The sequence below is a fragment of the Malus sylvestris genome, chromosome 15 (genome assembly GCF_916048215.2).
Source record: "Malus sylvestris chromosome 15, drMalSylv7.2, whole genome shotgun sequence".
Lineage (NCBI taxonomy): Eukaryota > Viridiplantae > Streptophyta > Magnoliopsida > Rosales > Rosaceae > Malus > Malus sylvestris.
The window spans coordinates 7,087,083-7,113,686 of NC_062274.1; the positions used below are offsets into that span (position 1 = coordinate 7,087,083).

The window sequence follows — 26,604 nt, forward strand, 5'->3', positions numbered from 1 at the left end:
AGTTTCAACCTTTTATATCTATATTTCGTACAGTTTTCTGTGATTACTTGGATGTGTTAAGAATATCGAACTTAATTTTCCACTTTGTTTGCACAGCCTTCCGAAAGAACAAAGCCAAAGTTGTCCACATCCTAACCACAAACTGCAATGTTAAATGGGTGATTAGGTTGTGGATAGCTGAAGAATTTGTTGAACCTAATGACGGGGTCACACCAGAAGAAGTTGCAGAGGACTATCTTACGGAATTTACTGCGCGTAGCATGCTGCAAATTATGCAAACGAATGAAGATGGAAGAGCAAAAACATGTAAGATGCATGATCTTACACCTGAGGTTGCTCTGTCGATGTCAAGAAAGGAAAATTTTGGTGCTGCATTTGTTGGCAGAGAAGTAGCAAAGAAGTTGGAATGCGTAGATTGTCAATTCAAATAACTGCAGAATTTAATTCTTGCACTAGAATCAAGCTTCCAGCCAGGAACTGACTGCCTGGAACCCCTTACCTGATTACTTACCTGGCATTGCTCTCGAGTACTCATCTTCAACATGTTATGTTTCCAGGGAAGATTCCGCATCTGCTTGAGGAACAGATAGGGCAAGTGCGAAGGATACAAGGAAGCATGTGGAGACAAGCGTAACAGCACACGTGCCGATACATCCATTACTCTGTCAAAAGCAAAAGTATCCCATATCAGCAGGGTGGAACGTACTCTAGATTTGATGGACTTGTTTTGACCCTCAAATTCTTCAGTCGGCCTTATACTCTGGAGGAAACCAGAAAACCCTCCAGCTCAGTTCAAGAATAAGCATGTGGAAAGTTACTTCTTCAAAAGCAAAAGTATCTCATATCATCTCTTCTCATTTTTCTTCTCTTTATCCTTCATGCTGCTGCAAGATGGGGAGAAGGTGAACAATCAGTCGGAGCTCTGATTGCTTACCTTGTCTGTCACCTCTTTCAGCAGACCCCCTAGCTCGGCGACTTGGGGGACTCCTACTACATGGTTTGTATTGCGCTTGACCAAGCCTGAAACTACAAGTAAGCTTCAAGTGAAATTGATACATTACCTTGTGCATCTCCACCAGTTAAAGATACCACCTCTGGATGGAGGAAGAGTACTTCCAGAGAATATGCCACATCTACCTATGAGACAGATAAGGCAAGTCAAGACGACACCACACTCCGATACTTAGAAGTTTCGTGATTACGAGATCATTCTCCCACAATATTTCCGAATGTCATTTGTACTAAATCATTCACTTGTACTCACTAAAGGAGAGCTTGAACCTATGTACTTGTGTAAACCCTTCACAATTAATGAGAACTCTTCTATTCCGTGGACGTAGCCAATCTGGGTGAACCACGTACATCTTGTGTTTGCTTTCCTATCTCTATCCATTTATATACTTATCCACACTAATGACCGGAGCAATCTAGCGAAGATCACAAAAAACGACCGTTTTCGCTACCTAGGATCTATCTTGCAAGAGAACGGAGAATTAGATGGAGATCTCAACCATAGAATACGAGCTGGATGGATGAAGTGTAAGAGTGCATCCGGCGTGTTGTGTGACCGTCGTAGGCCACTGAAGCTCAAGAGAAAATTTTATAGGACGGCAATAAGGCCAGCGATGTTTTATGGCACAGAATGTTGGGCGGTGAAGCATCAACACGTACACAAAATGGGTGTAGCGGAGATGAGGATGCTTCGTGGGATGTGTGGGCACACGAGAAAGGATAAGATTGGGAATGAGGATATCCGAGGTAAAGTAGGAGTAGCCGAAATTGTAGGAAAGATGAGAGAAAATCGGCTCCGGTGATTTGGACATGTGCAAAGAAGGCCGACTGACGCTCCGGTTCGAAGATGTGACTACGGGACAGAGGTTCAGGGCCGAAGGGGTAGAGGAAGACCTAGGAAAACTTTGGAAGAGACTCTAAGAAAAGACTTAGAGTACTTGGATCTAACGGAGGACATGACACAAAACCGAGCGCAATGGCGTTCTAGGATTCATATAGCCGACCCCACTTAGTGGGAAAAGGCTTTGTTGTTGTTGTTGTTGTTGTTGTTGTTGTTGTACTAGTATGTCAAAGCTTCGGTTGCTTCTTGCCGATCTTTGCCACAAACATGTTGTATGAGTTTAAGAAATTGCCTTCTAGGTTCAAGTTGCTGACAATTCTTGATTTAGAGGACGTCCCAGTTGCTAGAGTCCCGAATGAACTAGTGCACCTATCCGATTTGAGATATTTGAATCTGAAGGATACTCTGATTGAGCAGCTTCCGGAATCCATAGAGTGGATGTGCAACCTTGAAGCTTTGAACATCCCGGAATCCATAGGCATTACAAATGTAAAAATGCAAGTGACGAGATGCAGAGATGTGGAATCGAAGACATTGCCAGAGTCTCGATTTCTTTTTTCAACATCGAAAACTGAATTTGAGGCTTGTCCCACTGCAACTTAAAGAGTCCGTAAAAGGAGGCATCACGAAAGCTTGTCTAGTATACATTGCAGAAGGCATGGAAATCAGGAATGTGCTGCACCTTCGCACGACCCATGCCTCCTTTTACGGACTCTATAAGTTGCAGAAACTACATATCGATCCTGGCTCTCTATATATATATATATATGGAAAGAAAATCCATGTAAAATGGATGCATCTGGACAATAATTCATGGAAAATTGCTAGCTATTATGTCATTTTCTTGTTTTTGTTCTGTCAACTAGGTTTTTGGTGTTTGGAACTTAGCTTGTCATCTCAATGCAAGAAGAACAACTTTCGTGCAACAAGGATGTTACTGTAACGGTATTCCAGACCAACCAAACATAATTATGTAACCTCTCCACATGGTAGAATCTTATTGACTTGAGAAGTTGCCGCAGTGACATCCTCAATGTTGTATGCTCGTCCCCAACGGAAGCAAAAACGCAAGTGCAAAAGGAGAGAACCTTTGAGTGTTTCAACTTTAGGGTACGAAATGTATTATTTCTTCATAAATATTCATAAGTGGCTAATAATGTATCAAGTTGTGCTCATTTAAGCACAAAAATGAAGAGGGTTTGACAAGTAATACAATCTTGTTTCTCCTATGTCTTCACAACACAACACAATTGAGCTCTGAATATGGAGATTAATTTTTTGTCTAAAATCTTTGGCAGCCGTGGTGGTAGCTGCTGGCGATGCTTACGTGGAGGTTATTGTGCCGGATTCTGTCTCTTCTTCAACTCGTCTCCGGCCACAAGGAAGAACGCAGTGTGCCTGAAAAAGTTCATCATTTTGACCTTGGACTCTGCATCAATGTCTGGAGTGGTGTCCAGTGCTTGCTGCATATGATGCAGCCACCTCTCCGCAGCTTCGTGCGTGACGGGAAATGGACGGTGGCGTGCAATCAGAGCAGGATGGCCTGCCAATTTCCAATTACAACATCAGGACTCAGATTGGTAATCAAACGGGCTGCAATGCAATGCAATGCATTTGCTAAATTTTAACCAGAGAAATATTCAGTGTAACAGTAAAATCTCGTAACATACTGGATCGGACAATAGCACGGTAAGCAGAGAAATTATTCAGTGTGTAGTGCCAGCATAACATACCATGTCGTGTGGTGTTACAAGTCCATCCAAATTATAATTTTCAAAAAGAAACTTTAAAGAAAAGCTCATACTATTCACTTTAACGAAAAACCATATTTTTATACTAAAAAGTCAATTATGATACTATTCATTTTACCCTTTATTTTGTCATTATTGTTAAAACTCAAAGTTTTCAAACTCTTTTCAATAATTTTCCCTTTTCGAACTAATTCAAACTCGTGTGTTAAGTAAACTAAATCAAAATCGTTCACCGACACATAACATGATATGACAAACAACAGTATTTCCAAAATTGTGAATTATGAATACTTAATTTATCATACGCCACATAAGAATGTCACGTAAAGTTATCGTCACATACAAAAATAATGTTACGGACTTAAATTCGGGCCTCCATAGCACAAACCAAATGCAAATTTGGACTATAAAATGGAAATACCGAAAAACTTCCCACACACGTACCTCTTCTCTGTGAGAAGAGATTTGGGCCTCCCATTCTCTGCACGAAAAACTCGTACTGGTTCTGAATGGCGTCTTCCTTCTTCGAATTGGCGAAAATCGACCGGAACCACTCCTGTTCGTCATCGTACACCCTGCCGATCAAGGGCATAATCGTAAATTCACTACCAATCCAATCCAATCCAATCCAATTCAGCATATGATACGATGAGATCGATGAAGACTGAAGAAAGACGAACCAGAGAACGAACCTGGTGTAGAAATTGGTGGAGAGGTTGATGAAGGCCTGGAGGCCGAGTTTCTGAAACAGGTTTGTCTCGTCGATGGCGAACGCGTCGGCCGAGTCGACGCCGCTCCACTCGGCGGCCTTGGCTTGCAGGCTCTGCATTCTTTTGCTCACTGGTTGGTGGCGGAGTCCGCGTGCTTGTTCGAGGAAGTGTGAGTTTGGAGATTTGTGAGGAAGCTGTTTAGTTTATACAGGGGACTCGTGCCGCCCGCGTGGATTGCACGCTGCCGGATTTGATTTGCTGACCAATGGGAAGTCGAGGGTCTCGAAACTATGGGCAATGGTGGATTTGACACGTTGGTCCCCTTTGTCCTCTTTTATTCTTTATGTGACACTATGAGCTAATTATGTTGTCACTTACAATTTGCGTACAAATACAAAATACCCTTTCTTTTTCAAAAGGAAAAAACAGAAATATCCTATGATCCCAATTCGAACATAATAATCATTTGATCGGTTGTAAAGGAGATATATAATGCAAAATTGTGGAGAATTTTTTTGGTTCCCGGTACTTGTGGGGAACATTACCTGGACAAGTGCCGGAAACTTTGAAAAATCTCTCCAAATTGTAAGCCTAAACAGAAAGACAAACAGTATTGATCTGATAGTTTATATTCTATCAGTTTATATTTAGTTTATTAAAATGTAAATGCATTTTTTATAATAAAGTGAAACTGAATTGACAACTTCATATGGCGATGTGGCAAAAGAAGATATATTTGGACAAAATAATCTTTTAAGGATCAAGGAACGAAAATGAAATTACATTTGTAACATGCGTCTGTTACATTTTTTGGTTTCATTATTGTCTATTTTTTAGTTTTCAGTAGATAAAATGAACACAGATTGAAAAAGATTACAATGATAAATCAAATAGCTAAGGATGATGGTAGAAACTTGAAAGGCTCCTGCGCATTAAAACACAAAATTCAAAGATTGAGATTTGATGTAAGAGAATTGTTATTATCACTCAAAAGTCTTATTTGACATTCTAATATTTCTATAATTAAAAAAATATATACACTTGCGAAGTTTGTAAAATGAGATTTTTAAAATGATAATAACAGTTATCTAATTTAATGGTTTGAAAAAAATAAAGAACATTAAAAATATTAAGAATCATGAAAATGTGAGATGGGTCCGAACATGGTGTGAGGTTTTAAGATGGGCCTAATTGGGCTTTAGATCAATAAATGGGAAATGTTAAGGCAAGAAAAATGGCGGCGCGACTAATCTGATCTTTAAACCGCCAATCTCCACCGTCGCATACAAAGCAAAAAGGCGCAGACTGTAACATCCTTATATAACTAACATTTAACAAACCCTAACCTCCTCCGTCGGTACGGTACCTGTTAGCTGCTAATCTCTCTCCGTTTCTTTCTCCAGTAACCGATTCCTCCGAGCTTCGTCTCAGAAACCATAGAAAATTTCCCAAATTTTTGTTGTGAGAATTTTGGTTGCAGACGGCCGGGGATCGAACTTGATTCAGATGGTGTCGACGGTGGGAGTAGAGACTAGGATGGAGAACTCGCAGAATCGAATCAGGAAGCGGCCGAGGTCGGCGTGGGACGTCGGCCCATCGCAATCGGAACCGGAGGTTGGTTTCGGGCTATTCATTTGTTAGGGTTAGGGTTTCCAAATGAGAAGAAACGACAAGATTGGGGCTTTTTTGTGCGGCATGTGGATTTAGGGTTTGCAGTGATTAATGGTAATCGGACAGGGATGAAAATGGTTGATGGATGCATCTTGTTTTTGTAGGCGCAACGGGCTGTGATGGCATGTAATGAAGGGAATGGAAGGCGTGGATCGCCTCCGAAACGAGACGATGATCGGGAAGGGCATTATATTTACAATCTCGGCGAGAATCTCACTTCAAGATGTGAGTTTTTCCTGAAATTTTAGCGCATTGTTCTTGTTTTTTGTTAATTACATGCTTTTATCGGGTAATGATGTTGTTTCGGGGTTGTTTACGTTGATTTGGCAGATAAAATACTTAACAAGATGGGTGAAGGTTAGATGTCAAGTGTCCTGCTGTCTACAAGATTTTATTTTTTTTGTCATTCTGCTTGTGTCATTCAGCATATTGCTAGTGCTGTAGGCACATTTGGCCGAGTTTTGGAATGTTGGGACCGTCAAACACGAGAGTATGTGGCAATCAAGGTAGTTCGAAGCATACGAAAATATCGGGAAGCAGCAATGATTGAGATTGATGTGCTTGAACAGCTTGCTAAGCATGATAAGGGCAACTCACGGTACATGTCTTCTGGGTTTAGCTGATAGAATTGCTGGTTCAATCATTGTGATGTCGTCTAACTTCGAGCATGTTAATACATTGATGCAGCTGTGTGCAGATTCGCACTTGGTTTGATTACCGCAATCACATTTGCATTGTAAGTATCCCAATTAAATTCCTTCATGTTACTCTTTTGCTCCATTATGTTGTACTCTTTGACTGTTTTCTGCTTGCTGTTGTGAATCTGTGTAATATTTTTTCTACCATGCTGGTTATTTTCCTACAAGTAGTTTAGATGATCGATTCTCATATGCATGTAATACCAATCGAGCTTTCAGATTGACTTACAGTTTGATATTAGTATGTCCATGGACTTTATTTATAGAACTGGGAACTAAACAGAAACCTTCATTTGGATGAATTTAATGGTTTCTCAGGTGTTTGAGAAGCTTGGACCAAGCTTATTTGATTTTATAAAGAGAAATAAATACTGCCCATTCCCTGTGGATCTTGTTCGGGAATTTGGACGACAGCTTTTGGAATCTGTAGCATGTGTGTGGATAGTTCTTAGTCTCATTCTCTTTTTTATTTTTATTGTAACCAGTCACACAAATCTGTTTATTGGCCTCTTGTCTTTGTCCATGGCTGTAACAGGGTGTTTTAATTCAGTCCTTTTGTTTTTAACTTACAATTTTTCTTCAATATTTCCAACAGATATGCATGACTTACGCTTAATTCACACTGACCTGAAGCCAGAAAATATTCTTCTTGTGTCCTCTGAATATGTAAAGCTTCCTGGTTCTAAGGTATCTTGGACTTTTACAATTTAAAGTTCATGCCATGTTTCATATTTGGCTACAGACTCAGTTAATAAAAGTGCTTGAAAATGGTACAGAGGTTTTCTTCAGATGAAACGAATTACAGGTGCTTGCCCAAGTCTAGTGCCATTAAGCTGATTGATTTTGGTAGTACAGTGTCTGATGATCAGAACCATAGCTCCATTGTTTCTACCAGGCATTACAGAGCCCCTGAGATTATTCTAGGTAACTAATTACGGTGCTGGCCAGCCAAAATGTGATATCATTTCCTTTTTTATTCACCTTCTGTTCCCATCTTCACTGAAACCATACTAAGCAATATGGTGTTGATGAAAAGGACTATCTTACTGGTGATTTAGAAAAGTACTTGAGGCTGGTACATCTATAAACAAGTTTTTTCAAAGGGAGTGTTTAACAGAGTCATAGAAGGTTATTGTGGTGCATTAGTCACGTTTTTTTATGCTGGATCCCCCAACATGGTCAATAAGAACACATAATAAGGGCACGTTACAGTATGGCATTGATGGAGACTTATAACAATCTTTATTAGCTTTTACCGTAGTGGTGTGGTTTCTTCTCTTTATTAAGATGCATCCGTAGCATAGGATATTCATGTTTTTTATCCTTCCCCTAAGCTCTTTCTTGGGTCTGTTTTGAATTGAGTTTGGTGACATTTCCAGCATGGTCATCCTTTACTTGTCCTGGTTCTGCAGAGTGTAATTGTTTTTTGTGTGTTGGTTTGTAAAGATTATAGCTGTTTTTACCAGCTATTTGTTAACCTAATTTTGTTTTTACTTTATTCTCTCTTGTCATTTTAAGTTATTATGGAAGTAGAGAAAAAATCACTAAGTTGTTTTTGGTAATAATTATTCTGTTACAATGATCAAGCTTTATCTTGCGTACATCTCAGGTACTGACCAGTAATAGTATCTATATTGTTCTCATCATTGCTGTATGTCTATCTTGCAGGTCTAGGGTGGACTTACCCCTGTGATCTGTGGAGTATAGGGTGCATTCTTATTGAACTTTGTTCGGTTAGTCCTACATTACTTTATCCTGTTTCAAATATGGATTCTTCTGGTCAGGAATTTCTAAGATGGGGAATTTTGTCAGGGAGAGGCATTATTTCAGACGCACGAGAACTTGGAGCATTTGGCAATGATGGAGAGGATATTGGGACCTCTGCCGCAACATATGACCCGAAAGGCCAAGTATGTATTGAAATATACTGATTCTGGCTATTTTTTTTTTCTAGAACATGGTTGAACAAGTTTTGTATTGGATCTAGAGCACTTTTGAGTTTTGATTATTTTATTGAACTAGAAATTGGATGAGATAATTTTATTCAGTTTTTATCCATGTGTAGCCATGGTGCTGAAAAGTATTTTAGGCGGGGTGCACGACTGAATTGGCCTTTAGGAGCAGTTTCAAGGGAGAGCATTAGAGCTGTAAAGAAGCTCGACTGTTTAAAGGTTTTTACCTTTTTCCTCTCTATTTTCGGTTCCAAAAAGTATTTACATGATTTGATAACTTGTGGAATTTCTTGATTTGTTAGTTGATATGGTGCCATTTATTTTGTATACAGGATCTGATATTGCGACTTGTAGGGTCGTCGAAAGCCAGTTCCTACCTAACTGATTTGTTGTATGGGTTGCTGAAATATGATCCATCTGAACGCCTCACAGCTCGACAGGCACTTGATCACCCCTTCTTCAAGATTCCAACCTGAGGAACCCCATCGCGAGATATAATTAGTTTCCCTATGTTAGGATTCGAAGAAAGCAAAGCTAGCTCATCTAACGATGGCGAGAGATCGAGGGAGGGAGGGAGGGAGGGAGGGAGAGCTCAAATAGTAAGTTGAGCTTCACTTGTATATGTACAAATAGTTTAGTGGCCTCATCTATGAAATACTGAACTTTTCCCTTACTCGTCTTGAATTAGTCTTGGTGATTCTAAAATGCATGGAGTTTTCGTACTTTTTAGGCGCGCTTTGCCTCATATTTTCACACTCCTTTTTACCTCTTGCATTCCGCTTTTAATTTTGTCCCGTGATTTTCCTTGATCTATTATATTCGACGGCCAGAAGGTCAGAAATAAAACTGCTATAATCGCTCTCTTTTTTTTATCACCCACAATTTATTATATCACACAAGTACACAACACTGCCATTGAAAGAAAAAAGTAGACCAATAAGTTAGATGAATTACATGTCAATTGGTTATCACCAATAATCTCCACAAGAACACACGCCGTCCTCAAACTTGTGAAACCTATTTGCATCTCTCACCAGAAACACCACCTTCAAAACCTTCGACAAGCCCTTGATAAAAGCATGGCAATCCCCGCACACTCTCAAGTTCTTGAAAATCCGAATCGTTTTGTTTCCCTTCTCCATTTCACCACACACCAATGCCAACCCGATTGCCAACTTCTCACTGTGAAATCTCAAGCTCTCCTCCTTCGACTCCTCTTCCACGTCATGCAGCGCAAACCTCACCCCATGAACATAACCCAGCTGGGATTTTATTCTCTTTTCCATCTCCTTCAACACTTGATGAATCTTTTCCGTAAGCGGGTGTGTCTCATCCCCATTGTAGAAGAAGTAGACCTCCTTGTTGATCTCCACCCAACTGCGTCCTGCCTCTTTCTTTAACCCTTTCATCTTAAACAGTTTTCTTATTCTCTCGCACTCTTTCCAGTAGCCGGCCTCAGCGTAGATGTTTGACAGCATCACATAGTTGACCGGGTTATTGCTGTCCAGTTTCAGAAGCGTCTCGCCCACTTCTCTCCCTATTTCCAAGTCCCCATGTACTCTACAAGCACTAAGTAGAGTTTGCTGTATTCCAACATTCGGTTTCAAAGGCATGTTGTCGATGAGATTCTTGGCTTCTTTTACCCGTCCGGCTCTGCCAAGGAGATCGACCATGCAAGCATAATGCTCTACAATTGGTTTGATCCGTTTGTCGAGACACAATCTTGAGAAGTAATCTTCGCATTCTTCTATTAGTCCAGAATGGCTGCAGGCTGAGAGCACGGCCAAGTAAGTCACCCCATCGGGTTCTATGTCATCCGATTGCATTTGTTGGAACAGACGTACAGATTTCCTTCCAAGACCATGCTTTCCGTAGCCTGTGATCATAATCGTCCAAGAAATTACATTCCTCGCCGGAGTTTCATTAAACAGTCTTTCTGCCTCGTTTGTTAATCCACACTTGAGATACATATCCAGAATCGAATTAGTTACTGATATGTCTAAACCAGATGGGATTTTGATGGTGAAAGCATGCATTTGCCTACCTTGTTCAACCAGGGCAAAATCAGCAAACACGCCCATAAGGCTTGAGAGAACAAACCCATCTACTCGATGATCGATACTAACCCTGAGCTGCCTAAACAAATCCATGGCTTGTAGTAGATTGCATTCTTGGGCATAACCAAGAATAAGGGAACTCCAGGATACTAAATTCTTCTGTTCAATTTGATCGAATACCCTCTGAGCTTCAGTTAAGTGCCCACATTTTACGTACAGATCGACAAGAGCACCAGCAATGGTAGTCCGAACTGAGCACAGGAATCCTCTTGTGATTAAGGAGGAATGTATTTGGCTTCCTTGCCGGACTGCTCCAATACCACTGCAAGCTTTCAGCGTACTCGTAATCGTATATTCGTCGGGGACTTCTCCTAGCCCTTGCATTTTCCTAAATAAGAGCAAAGCACTCTCCCCATTTCCTTCAAGTGTGAATCCGGCTATCATCGCGTTCCAACTGATAAGATTCCTAACTGGCATAACATCGAACATTCGTGCTGCTTCGTGAAATCTTCCACATTTCGCATACATGTCGAGGATAGAATTGCTCACCACCGTAACCCATTCAAAACCAGATTTGGTGCACATATTGTGAATCTGCATTCCATTCTCAACAATGCCCACAAACCCAGACGCCTTAAGATTGATCGAAAAGGTGAACTCATTCGGCTTAATTCCCGAAAATCCCATTCGACTAAATAGAGACAGTGAGCCTTTGGCATTACCATTCTGTAAGTATCCACACATTAAAGCCGTCCACGAAACAACATTTCTCTCGGGCATTCTATCAAACACCTCAAGGGCAATCCCCATTCTCCCGCATTTGCCATACATATCTATAAGATCGTTGTTCAACATTAAGTCAAGCCCAAATCCCAATCTCATCACCATCCCATGAGCCTGCAGTCCCTGATCAAGCAGCAAATTCTTCGAGCAGTTCCGAAGGATATTCGCCAACCTCTGCCGCTCATTCATCCTTCCGAGCAACCCCGTTAGTCCCTAATGGCAACGAGAATCAGCGCCTTATCTGTCAGAGAACTGGAGAATTCCTTCGTACCCAAGTTACTAAATTGCAAAAGCACAAAAGGGTTGAAGAAAATTCACGCTCAGATTGTGAAGCTCTCGTTGTCACAGAGCAATTTCTTGGTGACAAAAATGGTGGACGTGTGTGACAACAGTGGGGATTTGCGCTACGCTGGCTTGCTATTTGAACAAGTTATGGAGCCAAACGTCTTTCTGTTCAACGCCATGATCAGAGCTAATACGCATAATCAAATATATGATTTAGCAATCAGTTTGTATAAGCAAATGCTGAGAGAAGCAGAAAACCAAAAACTTCCTGACAAATTCACGTTCCCGTTTGTGATCAAATCTTGCGCGGCGATTTTCTGTGAAGTTCTGGGGAGGCAAGTTCATGCCCAAGTGTGTAAATTTGGGCCGAAGTCGCATTTGCTGATTGAGAATGCTTTGATGGATTTGTATTTGAAATGTGATAATTTAGCAGATGCACACAAGGTGTTTGACGGAATGTCTGAACCGGATGTCATTTCTTGGAATAGTCTCCTTTCTGGGTATGTTAGATTGGGGAAGATGAGAGGGGCAAGGGCAGTGTTTGAGGAAATTCCTAACAAGACTATTGTGTCTTGGACAGCAATGGTTTCAGGGTATACGAGAATCGGGTGCTACGCCGAAGCTCTGGATATGTTCCGGCGAATGCAAATGCTGGATAATGAACCTGATGAGATTAGTATTGTTTCTGTTTTGCCGGCTTGCTCACAGCTTGGAGCTCTTGAGGTTGGGAAATGGATTCACATGTACTCGGAAAAGAAGCAGCTATTGCAGTCGGTTTGTGTTTGCAATGCCCTGATTGAAATGTACGTGAAGTGTGGCTGCATTGATGAGGCTTGGCACTTGTTTGATCAGATGTTGGAGAGGGATGTGATTTCTTGGAGTACCATGATTGCAGGGCTGGCGAATTACGGGAAAGCTCGCGAAGCAGTTGAACTGTTTCAAGAGATGCAAATAGTGAAGGTTGAACCGAATGGCGTTACATTTCTAGGTCTTTTATCAGCCTGCACACATGCTGGTTTATGGAATGAGGGAGTGAAGTACTTTGATTCTATGAGAGAAGATCATAATATAGAACCGGAAATCGAGCATTATGGTTGTTTAGTTGATCTTCTGGGACGTGCCGGACACCTTGATCAGGCTCTTGACAGAATAAACAAGATGCCTATGAATCCAGGCTCAAAGATTTGGGGTTCGTTGTTAAGTTCCTGCAGGACTCATTGCAATCTCGAGATTGCCATTACTGCTATGGAGCACCTTTCGGTGCTTGAACCAGATGATGCAGGGAACTATGTGCTACTTTCCAATATATATGCAGACCTAGGGAAGTGGGAGGATGTGTCAAGGATGAGGAAACTTATAAGAAGTAAGAGCATGAAGAGAACCCCAGGTTGCAGTTCGATCGAGGTTGACAATGTGGTTATGGAATTCGTAGCCGGTGATGATTCAAAACCATTTGCGAGAGACATCTTTTCCATGCTAGAGCTGCTTCTTTCGGAGCAGAACATACCAGATGATAAGTTAGACGCTACACCAGAGGACTGCAGTCAACTTTTGTGTTAATATCGGGAGACAATCGGGCTGAGAAACGCCCAGAAAACAAAACTGTAAACCTCACTTATTCTTTCAGGAATCTAAATTGTTTTTTCTCATAGCTGGTTACCCTCAAGTTGCAACCCATTGCATTCCATTAGCAGTTTTACCTGAACTGTATAACTTGACCAAAGTTGGTTTTGCTGATGAGGAGGCTAACGGCCAGAGGAAAATGGTGCTAGAACTATCAAGACAAGTAGGAAACTAGCGAAGACGAAAGGTACTAGCTCTTCTTTCAATCATTTTTGTCAATCCCAAATGAATATATAGGTGCTAACATAAAGAAAACATTGCTATATTTCTCCAACTGCAGATTTCCAACCAATACAAAATGACACAGGACAACAAAAATATCAGAAATTCGGAAGCAAAGTTGATCAGTTTCATTGATATAAACTCCCATACCACAGAAAAAAAAACGTACAAATCCTACTCCTAGCTGAACTACTGAGCAAAAGAGAGGCCACAAACAACAATTATTGCATACACAGCACAATCCATAAACAGAGCATCAAGTACCTTCTTTCCCAACAAGCCTATCCCTAAAGCCTTGCCTAACCGCTCAGCCCACTCATACTCGCTACCACTCATAGTTTGACCCTCACCAATTCCGGCAGGCACTCTGTGGTGTCTTTGTTGACCGCTGTCGAAAATTCGAGCAAGCACAAGTGTCACATTGGTCACCAAAACCAGGTACAGAGGCCTAAAACCCATAAGGGTTTTCACCAATTTACTACCCAGTAAAGGAAAACCCAGATGGGAAAAAGCCACCAGTACCGCAATCGCCATGGAAATGTAAATTCGGATCCTTTCTGATGCTTCAATGGCGCCACTTATTCTACTCGCAGTGAAAAGTCTAGGCTTCTCAAATGACAATGATGATGGTCGTGACTCATTCTGAACAGTTGATGGTGGTGATTCATCCTGAACCGTTGACGATGATGACCGCCTTTCCTCAATCTCAGGAGTGAAAACTGCAGACCCACAACCGCCATTATCAAACACAACAACAGCAACTAAAGATGGAGACTTTTGGAGATAAGAGTGAAAGAGGGTACCTGGGATTTGACCAGGGACGTGGGTTTCGGTCTGGGACGTCGGTGATTCATTCTGAACCGTTGATGGTGCTGACCACATTTCCTCAATCTCAGGAGTGAAAACTGCAGACCCACAACCGCCATTAGCAACTACAACAACAAAGCAACTAAAGATTAAGGCTTTTGGAGATAGAGAGAAAAAGGGTACCTGGGATTTGATCTGGGACGTGGGTTCTGGGAATCTGATGCCGGGATGGCAGGTCTGTATCTTCACTGTGAGTTGCTGGGTCTGGCGGTGGTGAAGAAGATAAAGAGGAGGAGGGGGATAGGGTTTGGATCCGACCCGTGATTAGGGCAAGGCGGTCGGACCCTCGCTCCATGATCTTCCTCCGTCGGGCTTCTCGGCTGTTTGTGGTCATTTTTTCCTTCAATCAATCGATGACCGCTTCGTATTTTACTTCTCAGCGAAGGCTGCAGTTCATACGAGTCTGTGGTATCAGCTCTAGTTCTGGGTCGGTTGGTTTTGGATTCTCTGCTTTTGATTCGGACCCGAGTCCGATAGTAGTAAATTCCCAACTTGACCTCGTCTATTAACCAGCCTTTTTTCTATTTCTCATTTATATATCTCATGAAATTTGAACTCAAAAACTGACTTCAACAAAATAAAGACTGAATTTCACCGACAATGGTTATAGGCTATTACTTGACTCCACAACAATTCCTTGATTCAATTATTTAATAAAAAACATTGATTGAAAATGAGAATAAGTGTGTGTTTCAATACCATGGAGTCTGAGTTTCACTGACAACAGTTATCGACAGTTAATCATGTATCAGCAATGTCTTTGTTCAAACTTAATCAAAATTATTCATTGGAGGTGAGAATGAGTGTGTCTCACAAAGTGAATATTGAGTGTCACTAGACGAAATAGTCAATATTTATTAACTAGTCATCAATGATAATTGTCGATTCAATAACCTAATCACAACCGTCTACAAAGGAGTGAGAAATGAGCTCTTTTCAAAAGTACAACTAATTAATTTTTTCTTACCAATTACCGATTTCGGTGGGATGGGAGAGCCTCGAATTCGGATGAGAAGGCCACAATGGTGCTTGGTTCCCACTATGACACCAGCCCTCCTCCTTTCCAATTACCAACTTTGATAACTGATAAGTATTAACTATGAATGTCATTTAGTACTCCGGTCTAGTGATATTTCTCTTTACCTATAAGTGATTTTAACGAAATTATTATGACCGACACATTGCGGGAGTGCATGTTGCAAAATTGCTTTCTTAAATAGCATGAATAATGACGTGCTTCTTTGTAAAATATAAGTTCAACAAAAAATTGTAAATAAAAGATTTCAAAAACCAGATGATCTTCTCAAGAGTAGTTAGAAAACTCCTTCAAAAGAAAGAATAATCCACTAGTATTTTTCAGTTAATCAATCCATCTGTCGACTAAGATAAAACACCCCGAGTCATAGAGATGGCGCAATGCGTCTGTAAACCGCTCGGAAAGTCTGTCCCCCATTTCTGTCAACCTTCTGTCCTTCCTCCGTTGCAGAACTCAAGAGCTTCGTAACTGGATCTGCTTTGAGCTCTTCGTCGGTGAGAGCTTCAAACATGGGGTGATTCTCCAAGCAAGTCTTCATCCAGTCTCCGAGTTCCTCAACATCCGTAATTGTGTATATGATCCCACCGCCTTCTAGAACATAAGCATACTCGTCCAGCAAGAAAGGACTGATCACTCTACGCCGATGATTTTTCTCTTTGAAGTGAGGATCCGGGAACAGGAAAAACATCTTTGAAAGCTGCCCCTTCTCAAAGTAGTTTGGAATGTATTACATGGAATTAGTCCGAACGACTGAGACATTTTGGTATTGACCCGGATTTGTCACCCTTAATGCCAAGATCCTTTCCTTCACGTACTCTGTCACCTTATCCCTAAGCTCCATTCCGATCATCAAAGTCTCGGGGAAAAGGGTTGACAGACTTATCAGAAGCCCCCCAAAACCACAACCGATATCTGCAAACTGAACCTTCTTACAGCTATCAACTTGATCAAATGAGGGTAAGTATTGCTGGTAATGAAGAGAATAATCTACGTGACGCGGGGAGACAGGTACTGGAAAGTGGGAGTCACTGAGAGGGTTGCTGTGTGCTCTTTCTCGGTAGAAGCGCTTCCGAGGCAGGCCAGTTGACATGGGAATCATAAAATGCCAAACTGCAAGCAATGTATGAACCATTAACGAAATCTGTATTCCTTGGATTCTAACTAGACAAACCAAATTGTAAGGAAAGAGGGTTGTTTCGGATATCTGACTTTTTCCGCTTCTCTTAAATTCCAAATAATTTATTGGTGCATAAATTCGAAAACAATTTCATAGCGGCATTACAGCAAACAGGTGGTGGGCGTATGTAACACGTACCAATTTCAACAAAACGAAGAAGATGAATGTTTACCACAGACTAAAAAATCAATAGAAAACAAAATTAAATCATTTGAATTGTTCAGAAGAAGCCTCAGATGGCCGTACAACCACACAACAATGGAAAACCAGAGAAGGAAGGTTCAAAGAGAAGAAACACAGACCTGGGAACAAAATTTGAAGCTTTTTGGAAGATGGAGGAGCTCTGCTACAGAGTGTCGGAGGCCGGGAGGGAAAGTACTGAGCAACTGGAATTAATTTACAGAGCCAGACAGGTCGGAGAGAAACGAAAAGGAGAGACTAAGGTTGGGCTCTCGTTTAGGTTTGGGCTCTGGTGTATGCGGGTTGACTCAATTAGCCCAATTTCTTCAGGGTTAATATATCCAAGCCCATTTTGATACAAGTAAATAAAAATGTGCCACGAGGTCCACGGGCCACGACTTAATGGCCGATGACCCAGTTATTTTTCGAGGTGACGCTCTTCTGGCACACAAAATTTTCACATTTTGTTGGCGCACTCTGTAATACCTGTAAATCTTACATACAAGTACGTTATTTTTGTGTGTCGAATAGCTCATATAAAAATAATTAATGAGGAGGGACAAAATCACTAATGAAAAGAAGCATTGAGAAATGGTTTTTCATAAAATCACTTAAATAATCACTAAACACGTGGAATGCATTTCTCTTCAATATCCTTAAAGTAATTATCCAATTAATTTTATTGTTTTTTTTTATAATATTGGTGGTGGAGAAATCGAACACATGACGTTATGTGCAAGAATCGAACAATATATCGCCGGTGTCGAAGTAATGTTCTTTAATCACTTCGCTGCAAGCCCATTGTAAAGACTAAAATATTTAGTTAAGAAAGAAAAATTCAAGCCCCAAATTCTTAGCTCTAAAATTGCCGAAACCATCTGGTACTCCAAAGTCAAACTTCAAATATGAAGTTGTTCTAGAAAAAAAATCCACTATATTACAAAGATCTGATTCAACAGAATTTAGTGTAATGGGTAATGCTAGAAAGACCAGATTTGTAGACAAAATTGTAAAAAAATGGCATGGAAACTCATGATTTGATTATTACTTAAGCATTAATAAACGTGTTCATTTCTTATTGATGACACATCATTTAGTTTGCAAATTTAGTCTCCATTTACCCTAATGTAATTTAGTGCATTGACGCATGCTAATAAGAGTCTAGTATATCAAGATCACAGAATGACGATATCTAATGATCGACTCGTGCCTTGAACAAACTTTGATCTGAGTTTTCCTTGTACTTCTTTTTCAAGATATTAATTAGATCTCTTCATATATTGCCAAGTGTATATAACTAACTCTCGACACCTCTGTATATGCAGGCAGAAGCAATTTACTGCCCGTCGTATGTAAATATTTTTACATCCCATCGTATGTGTTCTTGTCGTAATTATACGCATGTTTATATGTAACAGGATATCTAAATTTAGTAAAACACAATCTCAGTTCTCAACAGAAATCAGGCAAAACGTGTCCTTTAATGTTTCTCGCCATAGTTAGCTTGCTGTGGGTACAAAGTCTTAATATAGCAAATTGATGGGTCTGTCTGCATGCATGGCTCGAGTTTCTAATTAAGGTCTAATTCTCACCTAACTTGACCAATAAGCATCCTGTGTTGACATATTTTGAACAAGAAATGCCAATAAAATTAACCATTACATCTAACTTACGTACATACGCACGTATAATCAAGCACATGATTAAGTAAGGACAGTACTGTTCACAAAACTATCTATTAACTGTAACAAGGATCATAATTATAGACTTAGCTCTCGTTTGGAAATCCTTTTAAAATAATTGAAAGTAGTGCTTTTAGAGAGAATGTTTTTAGTTCTAAAAACACTTGAAGTACTGTTTTAGGATTCACTTGAATTTTTTACTAAGGATTGGTTACAAAAATAGTTTCACCGCAAAAGCCTTTCAGTCATTTATGAGCCATTAATCTGGATTCCCCCTTAATCTGCATATAAAACATTGGCTAGATAGCTTCATGAAATCTTTACATGCAACTACTCTTTTGAAAATTTGCATCCCTTTTGGGAACAATATTATCTCACCCTTATGCTGTCTTCGTGATCTTTCTTGTACCCTTTCCATCCCCAACAACTTAAATCTATTTATACCGAATAATTAATTTAAAAGTTTGCTTAATTATTTTGTACACTGCAGGAAGAATGCAAACACATGCAAGTGAGATTTACAGCAGCCTGGTATTTTATTTCGAAGTGTTTGACAAGTAGCATGTCAGACATGAACATTGTGAGACTGGCTTAGGGGTAGGGCTTCATCGTTCTAGAGTGTCTTCTTTGATATAAACCTATCAACTACTACTTTAATGTTATCAAAGTCGACAAAGTCGTCTCAAAATTTCAATTTTCAAAAGTAAATCGTTGAGCGTTAAATTTGATCAAACACGCATCCTACAATTAATCATGTATCTATCAAGTCGCTCGATTTATATTTTTTTTACGTTATTTGTAGATGCACGCAAACTTAAATAAATCTTTTAGCTTTGGTACATATATAATATGATAATTGGTTACATAACTAGATGACTTGTTCCTTGAATAAATATTTATGTGATTACCAGAGAAACAACAGAGTAAATAACAAAAGCATAATCATTCATTCACATCCCCAATTTATTGAATAAAAATGTGTGATATTTTTTATTGATACAAAAGCTGTGATTTTAATCATGTTAGTTGTGAAAGCTACTCTGACTAGTAGCTTAATTAATGTAGTCATCCAAAACCCTAGCAAGCTAACATATTACATGATCAAACTAACATATTACATAATCAAATATATCTCTTAATTTTAATCTGAGTACGTACGTAGCAGATAAATTAGTTTGGATAAATATAAAACTTCCATGGATATAGACTTAAATAATTAAATGTTTCAACAAAATTAAAACTCCTTAAAACAGTTTTATAATCTTGGAAAGGGGATGACAGATGGTAATCGTCTCTGCTAATCAATTTGTCTTTGCCTACCATATATGTTGATAGTTACACTGACAAACTTCCAACAACTACTTTGATCATCATCCTGGCTAATCTTCTTTGACACAGATTATGATAAAATTGTCCCAAAATTGGACTACCATGAAGCGAGGTTGAAAGTGCCCAAGTCTTCCTTTGTAATCTGTAAAGTGTCCTAATCTATGGAACATTTCACAATTGTAAATTTAACTCTTCTGTATTTTAGTGATGAGGTTAGTTATGATTATGGAAAGATTGAGAGGTTAGAACAGAATTATTGAGCATTTCGGTCCATCAGGTTTACGAGAATTTAATTAAGCACAATATGTATGTAGTAGTAATCCATCACATCTCTCTCTTGATTACTTGACAGACACTTCAAATATCAAATTGGTATATGGCTCTTGATCAAACTCACCTGTTCTTCCATCCAGTGCTGTACAGATCACAACTTGCTAATAATTTACGAGGATATTATGGGCGATTGACCGACATATTGGGTGATTGGAAAAGAAAATCAAATAAAATTAAGAATTTGTTATATAGGACTGGTTAAAAGGTGATAGTACATAGATTCAATTTCATGTAAGTATATACCACTGCAGAAGCATTTCTCTTGCTTTCTCTCACTTTCCTTTCTGCCAAACACTTTCATCTACAGGGCCTCTCCACAAGCATATTGGTTTGTTATATTAAGCACTTGAAGGGCATGAAGGATATGTATAGGGTTTAGGGTTATATATATATATATGTATGTATGTATGTATGTATGTATGTATGTATAACGTATAAAAGGATATCATATATTACTATCCTGGTGTTGGACAAGTATATTAGTTGCTCTTTCTACGACTTCTTGTCTATTAGCAACCACAAGACGGACCCTTTGCTATTGTCAAACAAGAAAGTACCACCCATGATAAATTGTCAAGCAAGAAGCCAAAACATAGAAAGAAAGGGATCCAAGTTGTAATTATTATTGATGGGTTTTCTTCAGTGATAATGCACATACATTCTAAAGATCACTTGAGTTGAGATCAATAATTATAGGGTAAATGTCAATTATCGAAGAATTGTAATAGTCAATTCATATATTCTGCATTGCATCATGCATCGTGGAAGTATTTAATATTTATCTTGGTTCAGGCATAATTAACATCATAATTACTTATTTGCAGATATGATTGTACATATTTGGTTGAGGATAATGAGCTCAATATACATCATCCGTACATATGCATGAATATATTTTGGACATGAAAAGCTATAGGTAGCCTTCTAGGAATAAATAAAAGATTTGAGCTGGTCTAACCAAATTGCTATTCGACAAAATAAGGATGAGAACATTTTAGGGTGGTGCCATGAGACGGGGGTTCCGGCCGTACGTTCTCCGAGACGATATATATTGATTTGTACTAACTTTTTCTGCTAAAGAAGCATATTGTACGAGTACTAATTAGAATTATGGATATAAATTAACATAAAAGAGCCAAAACACAAGGAACCGAGGGCAAGGGAATCCAGGGGGTTGTGTCTGGTTTGTGCCCCAAACCCTATTCCTCTCCTATTTTTCAGTACTCTTCAAGCATGTGACTCTCCGAGTCCTTCCAATTCGGGTAGACGCCTCTGTTATGGTTTGTACGTACATGTTAGCATCTTATATATTAAAAACAAATTAATTAATGAGATAAAAATTGATCAAAAAACTGAATAAATCATCGATCAAACATACAACTATCACATCATTTTGTAAACAAAATTTAGCAATTACGTCTGAACTCATATTTAGTCGTCATGGGACGACTTAGTGATACATGCCATGCCCTAGTTAGTGAAAGCAAATTATACTCAAATAGAAGGGCATAAATTCGACCCCTCTGTCTAAATATGACCTAGCCATCACGCTGGCTGCTTCTGTCTGAATTTGAACAGAGTTTACGTGAAGCATTGGATATGTATACAATGGTATTCAGCATGATTTGTCTTATTTGCATGTAGCAAGTCTCTGTAACTTATAATTATAATTTAATCTGTTATCATTTGCATCTTACTGCACTGCATATACATACATACATACATACATACATATATATATATTCACTTATTCAACTTCTTCGTCTAAGCTTCAATCCAATCACAGTTACAAAAATAACCCTCCAACCTTCAGTATGTACTGTACATGCAAGTACGTACGTATTCGTGATATCACACAATCTGAGCTAAAAAAAATTTCCAAAAATATCTAAGAATATAGTTGTAAAATCAAATTCAAACTTCTCGTATATATAACCAAAAAGGAAGATCCCAGCTTCAGTAACTGTAGGATGTATACTTGAAAACCAACAAAAATGAATGCGCACGGGGCCATCAATTACAAAGGTCATTTCTGTCAATTCACATTTCATGAGTGCAGGTAGACTATAATGCAATAATCCCAAAACAAGGATTTCGTCCATGATCTTTGATAATATTAAAAGCTGTAAAACCTTGTATCTCAAGACCCATAGTAGGTGGGAACTTCACCTTCACACAGAGTTTGCCCCCAATTACTTTTCTTCACACCCCAGCTACTAGAAAGTTTAAATTCCAAAATTTCTTGTGCATGCTGAGCAAGAAAAGCCCTAGCTAGGCTCAACGTCTCAAGATCTCTCTTGCACCTTCATCACTCATCCATCGTAACCCCTCGTGCATCGGATCTCTTGATATTATTTTATCCCCAAAACAAAAAGGTTTTGAAAAGTGTCAAGACCTAATCAATATGTATGAACACATATCGCTCTCCATATATGCAAGGAAGATAGCTAGTTTCTTTTTCTTTTCTTTTTTTCTTTTGGTTTTGTAAGAGCTAGCTAATTAATTAACTGGCACCTACAAGTCTTCAGTACCCATCTAGGGTTTATGTTGTTGAGTATTTTTAGGAGATGAAGAAAAGTTAGATAGCTTTTCAAACTTAGCAAGTTTCAAATTGAGTAATTCAAGTTGTATTCTTGATCGATCGATCGATCTCATATGATTATCTTTGTCATATATGCAGAAGCCAGACAAGCCGGGCAAAACCCTAAAAAGGAAATTTGAAAGATCATCACATCATGACAGCAGAGCCAAAGGAGGAATTGCCACCAGGGTTCAGATTTCATCCTACGGATGAAGAACTTATCACCTTCTATCTCATGAACAAGATAAATGATGCCACTTTTACTGGAAGGGCGATCGCCGATGTTGATCTCAACAAATGCGAACCCTGGGAACTTCCTGGTACACATATATATAGTTTTTCCAATCTAACCCTTGTTTTCAGGTCATCCGTCACATGCACAAATTTGATCTATTTCTATATATCCATAGTTTTGTAGTTTTTGCAATCAGCTTGTTCTTTACATATATATACCCTTTAAAAGAACCCCAAATATTTTCACCGATCATCAGATCTTTATTAGTTTTATACGTATAATATGATCTGAGGGGGCGGGAAGGGGGGGATTCGGATTTGTACAGAGAAATAGCATTAAGAGCAGTAGCTAGTGGGTAAATCTTGCTTACTTTTCTCGGCTCTTTGTTGGATTTAATTTCTTTTGCTTATTGATATTATTAATTAATTTTTAATTGAGACCAAGTATTTCATAAAATGTATTTAACTCATGTGAACTTTGCATATGAACATTACATGTTTCATCGTATATACTCTTCTTCGATCAGAAGTATATATTCTTCAAATTAGTTGTACTCACAAGATATATTGTTCTGAAAACATTTCTTGTAGCATTGATAATGGAAAATAATTAAAAAATTTCCCATATATACACACACACACATATATCAATATTCTCACCAGCTTGCATAGACAAATTAGCTTCTTGTCTAATTTAGTAGTGTTGATGAACAATTGTATTTCTTGGATCAAATATTGTAGCAAAAGCGAAAATGGGAGAAAAGGAGTGGTACTTTTTCAGCCTACGAGATCGAAAGTACCCAACGGGAGTGAGAACAAACCGAGCAACAAACATAGGTTACTGGAAGACCACAGGAAAAGACAAGGAGATCTTCAACAGTGTCACATCTGAGCTAGCTGGGATGAAAAAGACCCTTGTTTTCTACAGAGGCCGAGCTCCTCGTGGCGAAAAATCCAACTGGGTCATGCACGAATATCGGATTCATTCTAAATCCGGCTTTAGAACATCCAAGGTATACCTAATTAAATTGATTAATAACATCTAAGTATGAATTTGAATTAAGGATCTAAAACAACTAGTTTTAAGTTCCATTTTAAGTAATCTTATAATTAGTGGAAATCACCTTTGATATTAATAGGACTAGGGCTGATGAACTTGTGAAACTGAAATTACACTTCCAATCTTTCTCTCTCTCTCTCTCTCTCTCTCTCTCTCTCTCTCTGAGATAAACTTGTGAATACATGAACACATTGAGTTGAGCACAAGTTTCATTTATATACAGCATGATTCCATGCAAGATTTGTGAAACGATGTTCGTAGACGACATACCGTCCATAGTCCATATATATCGAAAGTAAAATAATATAGATATTCTTGCCCCCTGTGATTTATGTCTTCCACTCTATATTATTCCATGAATATAGATTTGATATTATGGATCAAATAATGAATAATTAACTGATTTGACTAAATTAATGTTGTACTAGCAGGATGAGTGGGTGATTTGTCGAGTCTTCCAAAAGAGTGCAGGTATAAAAAAGTACCCAACGAACCAATCAAGAGCGGCCAATCCCTACAACCTAGAAATAGGTCCAAGTATGGTACCATCACCCCTAATGCAGCTAGGTGATCCAAACCACCATCAGTTCCCCTATGGCAGAAATTACATGACTAGCGCTGAGATGGCAGAGATTTCAAGAGTCTTAAGAGGCGGCGGAGGCGGCGGCGGATCATCAAGTAGCACTGTTAACCTACCAATCCAACCCCAGTTCAATTACCCAATTGGTGGAGGAGGTGGTGGTGTTGGAGGAGGAGGAGGGTTTACAATATCTGGGTTGAACTTGAATCTTGGTGGCCCAGCATCACAGCCTATGTTGAGGACAATGCCACCACCACATCTGCATCATCAAGGCCCTCCATCTATGAATCATCATCCTCAAGTGCAAGATGTTACTAATACCGCCATGATGAACGGTCCAGATCATCAAGGTGGATATGGAACAATAGACATGAACAACAACAACGCAAATGGTGGGAGTGGAAACAGGTTTATGAACATGGAGCCTTGTGTTGATCTTGATAACTACTGGCCTCCCTATTAGGGTACTTAAGAGTATCAACTATCTAATATTCTCAAGGCCAATTAAGTTAGCGACAAGCTTGATTATTATTAGTTATTGTTATGCTTTAGGTATAAAATCGATTTACATGTCCTTCCCAGTTAGGGTAATCAAGAACTATGAACCCAGCAACTATAGTCCTATGAATTAGAGTCAAGTGGCTACTCTCGTTCAGAAACGTTTCATCTTGTTCAATCTACTTCCGTCATTTTAATGTCTTTCAACAATTATTAAGCTTAATTATAAAGTTGGTTTTGCCTTAACACACATTTGACATCCCTTTTTTGAGTTGCTTATTATTACATTTCAACATGATTCACAATTACTCAAATCGATGCTACGATTATTTTTCAACATATAATTCACAAGTACCCAAATCTGTGTTACAATTATGCACGTAGAAAGAGAAGTAGTGATCATTGGGTCGTGTCCATATTCTACTAAAATAACGTCATGTGATGTAACTAGTGGTGCAACCAGAAATTCTACCATGAGATGAACCTTAAATATCGATAAGCTTAAAGTGAAAAATGAAATAAAATTATGAAAACTTATATAATAACATAAAGGGAAATTCTATTTAGACTCATTTATCCTCTTTCTACACCCAACTTATTATTTTTTATTTTGAAAATTCAAATGTGCCCAATAATTCTCTTTCTACACCCAACAAGAACAAAAAGAAAATAATAATAATTTAGCAATAGGCAACTCCCGCCACCCTATCTCTTCAAACCTCAACCACCCATTTTCTAACGTCCCCAACTCCCCACCGCCACCTCCCTTACCACCCACAACAATTTGGAAATTATAACATTATTCCCAACAACCCCCAATTAAAAAACCCAAAAGAAACATGTCAATATATTTTTTTTCTTTTTTTGGAAAAATTAATGGTATTATTAACATATGGTCCAACACAATTAGATTCGACATGTCGACAATTTTGGCATAATTTGGACATGTTAGAAGGATTGCATGGAAGAGGGAGCTATTGTGTGGCCGGCGAAAGGTCGGGAAAGGGACATTGATGGCTAAGATCTTTGGGGGTTTCATTGTGGGCGATAAGAAGATGGTGGTGTGGGGTTGGGGAGGGGTAGAAATTGGGGGTGGTTAGGGTTTGGAGTGATGGCATGGCCCTGGATTTCTAGTGCTGGAATTTTATATTTTATATTTTTGTTCTTTTTCATTATGGGTGTAGAAAGAAAATTGTTGGGCAGATTCGGAATTTCAAGATTAAAAACTATAAGTTGGGTATAAAAAAAGAATAAATGGGTCTGAATAAAATTTCCCTAACATAAAATCATACTTTGAAAACTCATTGAAGACAATTTTAAATGTATTATGTATATTAACTTCTACATTTTTAATATGACATGATTAGACTTAAAATGTATAATTAGGGTTGGTGATTAGATAATCATTGACATTGACACAACAGAGTAAAAAAAACCAAATGG

General features: G+C 38.9%; 6 protein-coding genes and 1 pseudogene across 9 annotated transcripts; 3 read left to right on the forward strand and 4 right to left on the reverse strand.

Moving 5' to 3' along the window:
• Nucleotides 1-2,956: 2,956 nt before the first annotated feature.
• LOC126603458 (two-on-two hemoglobin-3) lies at nt 2,957-4,538 on the reverse strand. Its single transcript, XM_050270309.1, has 3 exons — nt 4,296-4,538; nt 4,048-4,178; nt 2,957-3,395 (listed from the first exon to the last, which is right to left on the reverse strand). Exons 1-3 carry the CDS (start codon nt 4,430-4,432, stop codon nt 3,187-3,189), a joined length of 477 nt encoding a protein of 158 aa, XP_050126266.1. The 5' UTR covers nt 4,433-4,538; the 3' UTR covers nt 2,957-3,186.
• Nucleotides 4,539-5,582: 1,044 nt separating this feature from the next.
• On the forward strand, nt 5,583-9,356 carry LOC126603451 (serine/threonine-protein kinase AFC3). The gene is made up of 12 exons (XM_050270300.1): nt 5,583-5,927; nt 6,089-6,209; nt 6,315-6,341; nt 6,429-6,582; nt 6,672-6,720; nt 7,001-7,115; nt 7,278-7,369; nt 7,459-7,606; nt 8,351-8,415; nt 8,495-8,592; nt 8,748-8,853; nt 8,967-9,356. The coding sequence occupies exons 1-12, from the start codon at nt 5,820-5,822 to the stop codon at nt 9,108-9,110; spliced, it is 1,227 nt and encodes a 408-aa protein (XP_050126257.1). The 5' UTR covers nt 5,583-5,819; the 3' UTR covers nt 9,111-9,356.
• Nucleotides 9,357-9,475: 119 nt separating this feature from the next.
• On the reverse strand, nt 9,476-11,663 carry LOC126603445 (putative pentatricopeptide repeat-containing protein At3g15130). The gene has a single exon (XM_050270295.1). It carries the CDS (start codon nt 11,661-11,663, stop codon nt 9,603-9,605), a length of 2,061 nt encoding a protein of 686 aa, XP_050126252.1. The 3' UTR covers nt 9,476-9,602.
• A 27-nt stretch (nt 11,664-11,690) lies between these two features.
• LOC126603447 (pentatricopeptide repeat-containing protein At2g20540) lies at nt 11,691-13,801 on the forward strand. Its single transcript, XM_050270297.1, has 3 exons — nt 11,691-13,363; nt 13,496-13,569; nt 13,663-13,801. Exon 1 carries the CDS (start codon nt 11,691-11,693, stop codon nt 13,317-13,319), a length of 1,629 nt encoding a protein of 542 aa, XP_050126254.1. The 3' UTR covers nt 13,320-13,363; nt 13,496-13,569; nt 13,663-13,801.
• Nucleotides 13,710-14,948, reverse strand: LOC126603454 (uncharacterized). Its single transcript, XM_050270307.1, has 3 exons — nt 14,595-14,948; nt 14,408-14,509; nt 13,710-14,323 (listed from the first exon to the last, which is right to left on the reverse strand). The coding sequence occupies exons 1-3, from the start codon at nt 14,803-14,805 to the stop codon at nt 13,794-13,796; spliced, it is 843 nt and encodes a 280-aa protein (XP_050126264.1). The 5' UTR covers nt 14,806-14,948; the 3' UTR covers nt 13,710-13,793.
• Nucleotides 14,949-15,679: 731 nt separating this feature from the next.
• On the reverse strand, nt 15,680-17,152 carry LOC126603455 (tRNA (guanine-N(7)-)-methyltransferase-like; annotated as a pseudogene).
• Nucleotides 17,153-22,350: 5,198 nt separating this feature from the next.
• Nucleotides 22,351-25,407, forward strand: LOC126603452 (NAC domain-containing protein 92-like). Of its 4 annotated transcripts, none has more exons than XM_050270304.1 (4): nt 22,351-22,583; nt 22,889-23,109; nt 23,765-24,036; nt 24,512-25,407. In XM_050270304.1, the coding sequence occupies exons 2-4, from the start codon at nt 22,944-22,946 to the stop codon at nt 25,124-25,126; spliced, it is 1,053 nt and encodes a 350-aa protein (XP_050126261.1). In that variant the 5' UTR covers nt 22,351-22,583; nt 22,889-22,943; the 3' UTR covers nt 25,127-25,407. The 4 variants fall into 4 exon arrangements, with proteins under 4 accessions (XP_050126261.1, XP_050126259.1, XP_050126262.1 ...); XM_050270302.1 differs by having other exon boundaries at nt 22,352-22,614; XM_050270305.1 differs by having other exon boundaries at nt 22,354-22,614; nt 24,515-25,407.
• Nucleotides 25,408-26,604: the final 1,197 nt, after the last annotated feature.